The sequence below is a fragment of the Bos indicus x Bos taurus genome, chromosome 2, assembly GCF_003369695.1.
Source record: "Bos indicus x Bos taurus breed Angus x Brahman F1 hybrid chromosome 2, Bos_hybrid_MaternalHap_v2.0, whole genome shotgun sequence".
Taxonomy (NCBI): Eukaryota; Metazoa; Chordata; class Mammalia; order Artiodactyla; family Bovidae; genus Bos; species Bos indicus x Bos taurus.
This window is the reverse complement of record NC_040077.1, coordinates 79,775,534-79,788,614: the sequence shown is the minus strand read 5'-3', so window position 1 is coordinate 79,788,614 and position 13,081 is coordinate 79,775,534. Positions and strand designations below refer to the sequence as shown.

Genomic DNA, 13,081 nt, shown 5'->3' with positions numbered 1-13,081 from the left:
AATAACATCATCATCTGCCAAGAGAGGTTTACAACCTCATTAAGTTAATTACTTCTTATAAAATGAGCCCTCTGATACTGCGTGATGGTTCTGTATATGCTATTTAGTAAAAACTCTCACTGAAAAGAGATACTGTATAAGTACAGAGCACATTCCAGGCCCTCAATAAATGTTAGCTCTCTTCTTTCATTCATTAGCTGATACAAAAATGCTAATAACTACATGTACTCAAAAAAAATTTGGTGAATAAGATAACGTGACATTCAAAAAATGGCCTGGCATTCCTCTTCCCCACAAAACTGAAATTAAACCCCCTCTAGAAAAGCCTCAACCACTGTGCTACAGTCCCTGTATTATTTTCCATCATTTCATTTTCCCGTAAGTAATGTCTATGAAAAAGAGACATTAAACAACACAAAGTCTCTTTACTCAAAACTATTACCTAATGACAATCAAAACCTTAATGCAATTTGAAACAATTTCTGTGTCACTACTTTCAAAAGGAAAGAAAAGTGGAAAAAGATGGGAATAAGTAAGTAAAACACTAACTGTCTCTATGGAGATGGAGAGGCAGGAGACGCTTTTGGAATCTATAAGTGAAAGGAAGGGCAAAGCAGTCACCAAAGAGTATAGCTGAGTGGATCTTTACAAACAGAGCTCTTAGGAATAGTGCCCACCACCCAGCACCAGGAGTTCTATGTGATGGATAAGTGAAGCCTCACCAGATCTAGGAAGCACAGGAGCTCAAAAACAACACAAATGTTCCAAGTGACTTTTGGACAGCGCTACTCAAAGTATGGTTCAAGGACCAGCACTACTCAAAAGCAGATCTGTCCACGAACAGCTATTGGTCTGTCTACACATGAGAATAGACTTTGAGAGAAGTTTTTGTAGCAATCTGGTACCTTGTCTGTTGAAACTAAAACTTTAAGTTGGGAACCTTTCTATGTCTTCTTGGATTTCTTCTGGTATTTATTGATCAGCAACAATCTGGGCGAGTGAAGAAGCTGGTGCTTCCCAGTGGAAGGTTTGACAATATGACCAAAGGTGGTACCCTCCTGCAACCTCCCGCGGGAAGCAGCGCCTGTAAACAAAGCTTCCCAGCAGAGGAGGTGGCAATGACCCTGTGAAGCAGGTGTCCATTCTTCAGCTTATGAGGGGTAAAGGGGTGCGAGAAGGACTAAATCTAGGGAAGATGATAGGATCTCAAGCAGTGAATGGGACACTGAAACCAAGAGGACAAGTTATCAAGTAGAAAAATGTCAAGAAAAGAGAAAAATATAGAAAAGAAGAATGAACTCAATGTGCCACTAGATTTCCACTGGAGGAATAAGGTGTTTCTGTTTTTCACAGAAAGAATGAATGTCTACCCCATGAAACAGTAACAGCAGCCTCTACTCCATCTCTCAATAAGGAAGGGACACAAGCCCAACCAGGAAACAGAATTCTGCACCAGGAGGAAGCAGGTGGTTTACAACTCTCTGAGAAGGAGGAGGTCATACACTAACATGGCTCATGAGGGGACACATGTTCCAGAGGAGATGAAGAACTGGCCCACGCCAATCAAACCAGTGACCACAACCCACTTCTGATGACTCACGTGGTAACACACTGAAATAATCAGATACTCAAAAAATTATAAAAACATGATGAAGAATGAGTAAAAATCTAAAAGAAAATTAATAGGCTTAGGAATATTTTCATCTCTTCCTCCTTTATGCCTTAAAAAGGAAACAAATGTGAAATGAATAGGCTGGTAAATACCATCAAAATGACTGGGGTGGGGACAGGTGACATGAGACATCATCACCACCAATGACTCTGTCAAGGGACGCAGTTTTTAACTGACCTTGCCACCACTTCCACTGGCCAACCTGGAAACAAACAAGAAGCGGTACTGCTTTTAAGAATTGAATTCTGTTTCACAATGAAAGGAAGGTTAGAGGCAGTGAAAGAGCAAAAACTTTCTCCCAAGATATCAATATCCTCCTAAAGTTCTTACTGGGAAGAAGGAATCCTAAATAGTGAAAGATTTCACAAATTTCTGAGTGAACAGAGGTAAGAGCCCATACCCAGAGTTCAAATGAATGATCTAAAAAGGGGTGGGAAACTCAATATAATGACTATTTATAATATATACTGACAACACACAGCAAAAAGCAAACCCTTCCATGAATAGTAACACGAGCTGCCACTGGGGTGGGGGAAACATGAGGGGAAGGTACAGAAGCAGGTAGGGGCTAGGTCAAGCAGAATCTTCTGGGTTAGGCTTATATTTTAGTGCAATAAAAACCATTTCGTGAAATGAAAACTTTAAATTAAAAAAATACCTTGAAGCAACAAAAATGGAAAAATACACCAAAACTGATGAGATACAGCAAAAGTAGTTCCAAGAGGAAATTTTATAGCTATAAATGCATACATCAAGAATAAAGAAATATCTCAAATAAACAACCTAATATTATACCTCAAAAAAGTAGAAAAGTAAGAACTAAGCCCAACCTTAGCAGAAGATACAGTTTTTTGAGGAAACAATAAAGATTAGAGCATAAATAAATGAAATAGAGAACAGGAAAGCAACAGAAAATTGAGTTGGTTCTTCAAAAAAATAAACCAAATTGGCAAAACTTTATCTAGACTAACCAAGGAAAAAAAGAGAGTTCTAATAAATAAAATTATAAATGAAAGAGGTATCAACAAATACCACAAAAATAAAGGATCATAAGAGACTACTCTGGACAGTCATATGCCAACAAATTAGACAACCTAGAAGAAATGGATAAGTATCTAGAATTATGACTAGAAAAGCTGAAGAGACCAATTACTATTAGGGAGAGTGAATCAGTAATCAAAAACCCCAAAATAAAAACACCAGAACTGTCTCAAACTCTTGTAAAACAAAGAAGAGGTAACACTTCCAAACTCATTTTAGCAGGCCAACGTTACCCTGATACCAAAGTCAGATAAGGATACTACAAGAAAAGAAAACTACAGGTCAATATCCTTGATAAATGTAAATGTCAAATCCTCAGTAAAATACTAGCAAACTGAATTCAACAGGTTCATACACAATGATCAAGTGGGCTTTGTCCTTGGAATGCAAGGATGATCCAACGTATGCAAATCAATAAACACAACACCTCACAGTTAATACATGTAACACATCTGAATAGAATAAAAGGTTGAGATCATGTGATCATCTCAACAGATCTGGAAAAAGCATGTGACATGCAGTAGAATGAAACCGACAAAACTTAATTACCACTCACAAAAATGAACTCAAACTGGAATTGAAAACTTAAGTGCAAGACCTGCAACTGTGAAACTTCTAAAAGGAAGCAAAGGAGAAAACTCTTATTAGACACTGGTCTTGGCAATGATTTTTTGGATATGACACACAAAGCACAAACAACATAAGCAAAAATAAACAAATGGGATTACATCAGACCGAAAAGCTTCTGCAAAGCAAAAGAAATGATTAGCAAAATGGAAGGCAACATACTAAACGGGAGAAAATATCTGTAAATAATATGACCAACTAGGGGTTAATATCCAAAATACATAAACAGTTCATACAACTCAATCCCTCAAAAAACCCAAATAATCTGATTAAAAAGTGAGGAGAAGACCTGAATAGACATTTTCCCAAATATGAAAAGATACTCAACACCATCAATCACCAGAGAAATTCAAATCAAAACCACAATGAGGTATCACCTCACACCTATCAGAATGGCTAATATATGTATAAAACAAACACATACACACAAAACATAAGTGTTGGAGAGGATGTGGAGAAAAGGGAATCCTTGTGCCACTACTGGTGGGAATGTAAATTGGTACAGCCACTATGGAAAATAGTATGGAGGTTCCTGAAAAATTAAAAAAAAAAAAACAGAACTACCGTATGATTCAGCAAAACCACTTCTGGGTATATATCCAAAGTAAATAAAATTACTAGGTTGAAAAGATATCTGTACTCCCATGTTCCATGAAGCATTATTTACAATAGTCAATACCTGGAAACAAAGTAAGTGTCTGTCTATGGATGAATGAATAAAGAAAATGTGTTATATATATACAATTGAATATTGTTCAGCTAAAAAAAAGGAAGGAAATCCTGCCCCTTGTGACAACATGGATGAACTGTGAAGGCATTATACTCACTGAAGTAAGTCAGACAAAGAAAGACAAATACTGTATGATCTTGCTTATACATGGAATCTTTAAAAAAAAAAAAAAAAAAACCTCATAGAATCAAAGAGTAGATTGTTGGTTTGGGGAAGAAAGGGGAAATGAAGACATGTAGTTAAAAGGTACACACTTCCAGTTATAAGATGCAGTGCTAGGAATCTAACGCATAGCATAGGGTCTAGAGTTAACACTGTATTGTATTCTTACAAGTTGCTAAGAGAGTAGATCTTAAAAGTTCTCACCACATAGACACAAAAGAAGGTAACTCAAAAAAAGAAAAAAATCAAACAGGCCAAGGCTTTGATCCAGTTTTCAGTTTTACAGATCATTCTGGTATCTTTCTGCAGGCAAGCATAAGGGGGAAAGAGACCTGTTAGATATTGCTACAAACAGTCCTCAAAGGAAAAGAGGATCGGTGGCTTGCTCTAACTAGAGTCTCCAGGTGGACACAAAGAAAAGGAAGAAAGAGCTTGGCATGAGATATATTTTAGAGGTAGGGCTGATAGAAAATGGCATTTATGTGGACGATACAGGAAAAGAAAACATCAAGGGTGACTCTAACATCTCTAGCTTGAGAAACTAGGTTGACAGGTGGTCCCATTTATTGAGATCAGGAAGTTTGGGTAGGAGGATGAAATCAAGAGTTCAGTTTGGGGCATGCTTAGTCTGAGATGTCTCTTAGAGACTCACTTAGACATGACAAGCAGGTACTGGATGTGTAAGCTGGGAGACCAGGTAAGAGGAACTGACTGGCATATACAGTTTAGGAGGCAACTACATAATCTGAGACTCGTTGTGACACTCTCTTAACTGATAATACAGATGACTTCAAATAATTAAGTGACTGTCCTGCAGAAGAGCAAGTATACTTATTTGGTAAGGTTCCAGACTACTGAGTAAAGAGGAATACATAGAGGCAGAATTCATCTCTAAGTAAGGAAGAACTTTGTTAGCCAAACCTCTGTGACAAAGTCCATAGGCCACCATACAGAATGGTGAGCCTTCTATCAGATTCTGCTGTTGCTGGGAGGACCCTACAGTAGATGGTCTATATAAGACTATGCTCTCTGTTACCTAAGATTCTCACATGCTGGACCTTCCCCCTCCATTTCTGTCCACCCAGAACCTAGAACCCGCACAACCAAAAGAAACAGTGCACTGTGTGTTCAAAGGCTCTAGGAAGGGAGCTGGACACACTGATCTAATCGTTCTTTCTTCAGCTACTCTAGGGAATAGAGAAGAGGCACTCCTCATGAAAGTGGAGTAGAAACAGATACTTCAGGGCAGGTCAGGAGAAACAGAAATAGATATTTCAAGGCACAGATCTAACTAAGGGCTGATGAACAGAATGGATGCAGTCAGACGACTGAAACATCCACAGGGGATTTTCTTCTTTTGATCATCAGGAAATCAAAGTTATTAATCTGATAACTAATTAGCCAAGCAAAGTGGAAACATTTAAATCCCACTCTGGCAAACAAGTAAAAATTACCAATTAAAAGCGTCTTATCTATAAAACAAGAACATCTTAGAGATGAAACAGTTATGAAAATATCATCCTCCTCTTTCATGGACTCATCAGTTCCATCAAAGAAACCCACTGACAAAAGCAGTCCTAACCTGTCCAAGTTTGACTGACTCAGACAGCACAGCTCTTCTGAACCTTTTCCAGGTAGCTGGGCACCATCTGTAAAAGCACATTCTCACTCAAGACCATCAATCACACAAATCATTTTTATTAAAAGCACGAGAAACAAAGCATAATCCCTCCATCTGAGGGGTTGTTTTATGGGGAGGTTGCCAACCTGTCTAAAAATACATACAGAAATCTCAATTCTTCAGGCTTCAGAGGAAGACTTATCTTTTTTTCAAATAGTTTTTTAATATTTACTATTATTATTTTTTATTTGGCTGCACTGGGTCTTAGTTGCACCATATGGGATCTTTAGTTGTGACATGTGGGATCAAGTTCCCTGACCAGGGAGCGAACCTGGGCCTCCTGTGTTGGAAGCTTAGAGTCTTAGCCACTGGGGCACCAGGGAAGACCCAGAGGAAGGCTTCTCTGGAGTGAAATCCACCATTTCTTGGGGCCTTCCCTCACATTTAAGCAGAGGTAGGCTTGTGGTTGTGGTCTCCCTAAACTCAAATAATTATTCCTTAGGGAAGAGGTAAGACTTTACAGATTCTGGTGTCTTGGAGGAAAGGTCAAAGACCCTGAAGTACTCAGGAACTACACTAGAGGTCTAGAATCCAGGAATTGACTCCCGCATTGGCTGGAACCCCTTTTGATAGGTGCCTACTCCTTCACGTGAGAGATGAGGCAAGTTCTTCCTGGAAAACATTCCAGGATCCTAACAACTGGCCTTCCTGCAAAGAAGCCCTGTAAGCTTCATGCTAATGAGCCCACTTTGCTGACACCATCCTGTCCATGGTTCACCTTCTTAGAGGAGAAAGTAAGTTGTCAGGTGGTGACCTTACCTGTTTTTCCTGCTCCGCTTTCCCCAGTAATCAGAATACACTGGTCTTTATCTTGATCTCTTAGGGATCTGTATGCTTCATCTGACAGGGCAAAGCTGCACGGGATAATGGAAAAAAAAAAAAAAGTCCTTACAATTCAGCTCATTATTATTCGTTTACCAGATATAACAGGCTCTTTAAGGGCCACTGTTATGTTTCAGATAGAAAACAGAATATCACATTGTTTTTCTTCAAATTCTTCAAGTAAATAAATAAAGTTATTTATTCTTTGTGGCCCAAGTTATCTTCTCCTATGCATTCCCTATTAACTAAAATGGTATTGATGTACTGTACACCATAAAGATATGCTTTATTTAACCCACACACTATATTTACAGCTTACTTTATTAAAATCTGGGCAACTAAGAGAACCAAGAAAAAAATTTACAACACATGTCCACAACTGGATAATGTTGCTATTTCCAGGATGATAAATTGGAGTTTCAAAACACTGAGAAAAAAGTTTTTCAAATGTTAGAAAATGTTATCAAATACTAAATAGCTGACACTACCATCACAAAACTAAAAACAGAACTACCACCTTCACAAACAAGACGGTTGAAACTATGAGATCCACCAGTGGAAGGTGGTCCTGTAGGTTGCCATGGTTCTTGCCCAGTCTTGGGCTCCATGATGACAAAGGGCCCCCTATCAAGTAAGCTCTCACGTCGACCTTCCCCTCCGCAAAATCAACTAACAAGGTAAATTCTGACTCCCTCTAGCTAACTGAAGAATAATTTTGACAATATGATGCTGTCTTAAAATAGGTAAAGCTGCTCTTCTAATTCATTTATTTTGAGTCTACCTAATGTGAAGAAAATGCTAGGAATGCAAAGATAATTAAGATTCAGCCCTTCTTTGATGAGTTTTCAGCCAAAAGTAGGGGAGAGATACAAATAGAGAATAGATAAGTGCAAGGAAAAAGATATATGCAAAACATTGCAGAACCAGACAGGGCCCTCAGTAGGGTGAGGATTAGAGTTGGAGTATTTTAAGAGGTGGGAAAAAACAGTCCTAAAGAAGTAATGAGCAAGACAAAGGGCTTTGAGGCAAAAACAAAGGCCAAGATATCCTAGAGGTGGACTAAGGGGTATGAGCAGTTGCATGCTGCTGAAAGGCAAGGCCTGAGGAGAAATGCACTAGAGAGATGAAGTGAAGTTGCTCAGTCATGTCCCATGGACTGTAGCCAACCAGGCTCTTCCGTCCATGGAATTTTCCAGGCAAGAGTACTGGAGTGGGTTGCCATTTCCTTCTCCAGAGGATCTTTCTCACCCAGGGATTGAATCCAGGTCTCCCAACTTGCAGGCAAACGCTTTACCATCTGAGCCACCAAGGAAGCCCAGAAAGATGAGCAGACTCCAGATCAGGAGAATGGAGCCACCCAGGGGGACTGTAAGCAGAAGAGGGGCAGGACCAGATAGTAACCAGAGAGTAATTGGAGCTAAAACACCAACATTTACCCTGCACCAGCATGGGCCCCAGGCCCTTCGCATTTAAGGATTCTAAGTCTCACAATGAAACCACTATGAATATATTATTCAGTTTAGTTCAGTTCAGTCGCTCAGTCGTGTTCAACTCTTTGCGACCCCATGAACTGCAGCACGCTAGGCCTCCCTGTTCATCACCAACTCCCAGAGTTTACTCAAACTCACGTCCATCGAGTCGGTGATGCCATCCAGCCATCTCATCCTCTGTCGTCCCCTTCTCCTACTGCCCCCAATCCCTCCAGCATCAGAGTCTTTTCCAATGAGTCAACTCTTCACATGAGGTGCCCAAAGTATTGGAGTTTCAGCTTTAGCATCAGTCCTTCCAAAGAAATCCCAGGACTGATCTCCTTCAGAATGGACTGCTTGGATCTCCTTGCAGTCCAAGGGACTCTCAAGAGTCTTCTCCAACACCACAGTTCAAAAGCATCAATTCTTCAGTGCTCAGCTTTCTTCACAGTCCAACTCTCACATCCATACATGACCACTGGAAAAACCATAGCCTTGACTGGTTGGACCTTTGTTGGCAAAGTAATGTCTCTGCTTTTGAATATGCTGTCTAGGTTGGTCATAACTTTCCTTCCAAGGAGTAAGCGTCTTTTAATTTCATGGCTGCAATCACCATCTGCAGTGATTTTGGAGCCCCAAAAAATAAAGTCTGACACTGTTTCCACTGTTTCCCCATCTATCTGCCATGAAGTGATGGGACCAGATGCCATGATCTTCGTTTTCTGAATGTTGAGCTTTAAGCTAACTTTTTCACTCTCCACTTTCACTTTCAGCAAGAGGCTTTTTAGTTCCTCTTCACTTTCTGCCATGAGGGTGGTGTCATCTGCATATCTGAGGTTATTGATATTTCTCCTGGCAATCTTGATTCCAGCTTGTGCTTCTTCCAGCCCAGCGTTTTTCATGATGTACTCTGCATAAAAGTTAAATAAGCAGGGTGACCATATACAGCCTTGACGTATTCCTTTTCCTATTTGGAACCAGTCTGTTGTTCCATGTCCAGTTCTAACTGTTGCTTCCTGACCTGCATACAGGTTTCTCAAGAGGCAGGTCAGGTGGTCTGGTATTCCCATCTCCTTCAGAATTTTCCACAGTTGTTTGTGATCCACACAGTCAAAGGCTTTGGCATAGTCAATAAAGCAGAAATAGATGTTTTTCTGGAACTCTCTTGCTTTTTCCATGATCCAGCGGATGTTGGCAATTTGGTCTCTGGTTCCTCTGCCTTTTCTAAAACCAGCATAAACATCTGGAAGTTCACGGTTCACGTACTGCTGAAGCCTGGCTTGGAGAATTTTGAGCATTACTTTACTAGCGTGTGAGATGAGTGCAATTGTGCAGCAGTTTGAGCATTCTTTGGCATTGCCTTTCTTTGGGATTGGAATGAAAACTGACCTTTTCCAGTCCTGTGGCCACTGCTGAGTTTCCCAAATTTGCTGGCATATTGAGTGCAGCACTTTCATAGCATCATCTTCTAGGATTTGAAATAGCTCAACTAGAATATATTATTACTAATCCTATTTTCAGATGATGAAATCATGGCACAAAGTGAAGACAGAATGTGTCAAGGTCACACTGGCAGTATGACGCAGTGGAGTCCAAACTGAGCCCTGCTCTTGACCACTGGCACACACCACCTCTGTGTTCTGGACAGATCACAGGGCCACAAGAGTACACTAAGAGAGATCCATCTAAGGCAAGGAGCCCGGTGAAAGGCTGGGACACTTGGAAGGGTGTCAATTCAGCCTTTCAATCACAGACTTGGGCTTTTCTTCAGAAAAGTGTGTGCAGCCATTAATACTGACAATGCACTGAACACCTTCAATCTGCCAGGAGCTGAATCTTATGTGAACAATGTACACTGATCTTTTTCCATCCAGCAGCCCTCCCTCCCTCACCCTCAAACCCCTTCAGCCATCCCCTGAATAAGCAGTGTCCTGCTCATCCCCAAGGATGCTCAGGGGCCTCATCCTTGTCCAGCGTTCCCTGATTTCCCAAGTGAGAAGCAAGTAAGACCCTCTGTGTGATTACATACTGTTGTTGTTGTTGTTTAATTACAAAGTCGTGTCCAACTCTTTGTGATCCTATGCACGGTAGCCTGCCAGGCTCCTCTGTCCAGGGGATTCCCAGGCAAGAATACTGGGGTGGATAGCCATTTCCTTCTCCAGGGGATCTTCCCAACCCAGGGATGGAACCCTCGTCTCCTGCATTAGCAGGTAGATTCTTTACCACTGAGCCACCTGGGAAGCCCCACTGCAACCTGGGACAGTGGAAAAAACAGTGAATCTGGAGGCAGACGGCATCCAGGATGGACAGGATTCTATGGGCCCCAGACCCACAACTTACCACCTACAGGACCTGGAGCAAGTCACTCACCTTGGCTGAACTTTGATTTCTCCAGGTACAAAATAAAGAAATGTAGCCCTGTACTTTAGCTCAGAAAATTAAATCAAACTGTATGAAAGCACCTTAAAAGTGACTAAGTCCTCAATAAATGTCTAATGTCTTTCTGTATTATAATTAGTTATGCAGACATCTTCTTATCCCCTACCAGAGTGTAAGCTTCTGGGGGCACAGCCTTTCTGTGTAATTAACTTTCATGCATTCCACAGAGCTATAAACATAAGACATTGTCTATACCAAAATATGAATGAATGAATGAGTGGACCTTCTCCAAGTTTTGACAAAGCCCCTAACGGACTGAGCTCCATGAAGCAGGAAACTCGTATCTCCTACTGCCTTCAGACAGGGCAGGAAAGCTTTACTTGGATTTCTTATTAGCCCCCTCCTCCCTCCCATCCCTCCCACCTCAAGACAATAGTTCAGCAAAGCCAATGTCATCTTCACCACTGGCAAGAAATGCAGGAAAGCATGTTACGCCAAATACAAATGAACTCTTCCAATCATATATTGATATATTTGCTGACCTCTTCATGGATTAACACAGGTCTTTCCCCAGGTTCCTAGTACTGCAAGTTAGCTTTATATATTCTACCATCATTAGATCCCAAATGATGCAAAATTACTTCTAACATGATTAACCACATGTGATTGTGACTGCACACATATATGCATGTGTACACACACACACACACACACAGGCTCAGAAGATCACCAAATGACTCTGACATGGGTTTATTTCCCATCAAAACACCCAGGTAGAACACTTACTTTCCTCTTGTCTATCTAGACAGAATCGTTAACTGCTGTCCCCCAACCTGGGCTTGATACATCTAGTGGGTTTAAAGGCTAAAAGGGATGGTTATTCTGTCAGGTTTCTGAAGAGTCAATGATTTCAAACTGCCATGAAAATTTACCAATTAAAGTACTCACACACTGGGAAAACTGGCCCGGAATACTAGCAACATCCACCTCAAGCAGAGCATAATGCCATCTGACTTACTTAGTATAAACACAAGATCTTGACTTCACTTAAAAAAATAACACAGGGGGGCCAGGACACCAGCTCCCCTCCCAACCATACTCTTTCTCTCTGGCAATGTTCAATCTTACTCTCTCTCTGGCAACGTTAGCACGTACCCATCACCACAGCCAACATTTGTAACTAAACTGAAACCACATGCCAGCCTTCCCAACCACTCTATAATTAAGGAACCTAAATAAATCTTTAAAGCAGTTTTTACTTAAAAACAGTTGTGACCCATATGCTTCACATTATTTTGTAAGCATGTCAGCATTGTGATTTACCACACACAAAAATGAATGGTTTACTGCACTATAATGATGATAACTTAAGGGGCAAACATGGTCTTCATCACACCACATCAAGAGCAGGGCTTCATCTATTTCTTCTGTCCTCTACTTGAGCTCTAAGAATAGCGACAGCCTGACGTTTGAATGCAAGTCCCCCCTTCATTTCCAGATCAGCTAAACAGCTGTTCATTGAGAGTCAACCTTCCATTAACATCGAGCATGTTTGCTGCACATTTGCCAGCAGTTGTATCTATTGTTTATAGGTTTTGGAAGCTAGATTTGGGGCTCATCTATCATGTTCTGTCAGAGCAGAAGATTGAGTTGCATGTTCAAAATTATCTAGCCAGTATTTATATTCTTTCACCATTTTATTTCTGTTCAGAATGGGAATCTCTGCTGTGGTCCTGCTTTCGTGGGCAACAGGGTGTCCCTGCCCAAAACTCCAAGCTCCTCACCCTATCATTTTCTTTCTACGTTTCCTTCACCTATTTCAGGGAGCAGAAAAGATGGTGTGACACCAAATATACCCCCACCACCACCACCTAAAGCTTATGTTCTCCTAAAGTGAAGGTCATTCAGTCACGTCTGACTCTTTGTGACCCCATAGACTGTAGCCCGCCAGGCTCCTCTGTCCATGGAATTCTCCAGGAGTGGGGAGCTGTTCCCTTCTCCAGCAGATCTTCCCCACCCAGGGATTGAACCAGGGTCTCCTGCATTGCAGGTGGATTCTTTACTAGCTGAGCCACCAGGGAAGCCCACCCATGTTCTCCCAAGCAGACCCCTTTTTCTCAGTCCCTCTGGCTCTCCTAATGAGGTGCTTGAGGAACCATTCTCTAAAGCAGTCTAATCCATTCTGAAAACTTCTAGTTTGCCATCTCCTCTAGCCAAAGTGTTACACAGAACAAATTTCGTCTTAGGAAACTTTCCTAGACTTAGATGACTCTTTCTACCTTTCTGTTTCTATCTTTTTTTTTCAAGAACTCTCAAAATGGTACTTCCTTTCATTCAATCCTGAATCCTAGAATACTTTCAAATTACACTAAGGAAATTCTGCTTCTGAATTTAACCCTCTTAAAACAGCTCTGTCTCAAAATTCTCATCCACATTGAGACCTGCAAAACTTAAGTATTTCTCCACTTTCTAGCTCTGATTCACCTCTAAAAACAACA

At 40.9% G+C, this 13,081-nt stretch overlaps 1 protein-coding gene across 5 annotated transcripts in view; it reads right to left on the bottom strand.

Moving 5' to 3' along the window:
* The window catches only part of MYO1B (myosin IB), a 199,214-nt gene that overhangs the window by 93,527 nt on the left and 92,606 nt on the right, over positions 1–13,081 (bottom strand). For all 5 annotated transcript variants that reach the window (XM_027563152.1, XM_027563160.1, XM_027563136.1 and 2 more), the window contains exon 4: positions 6,673–6,767. In XM_027563152.1, coding sequence (XP_027418953.1) covers positions 6,673–6,767 — 95 coding nt within the window. The remainder of the gene's footprint in view (positions 1–6,672; positions 6,768–13,081) is intronic.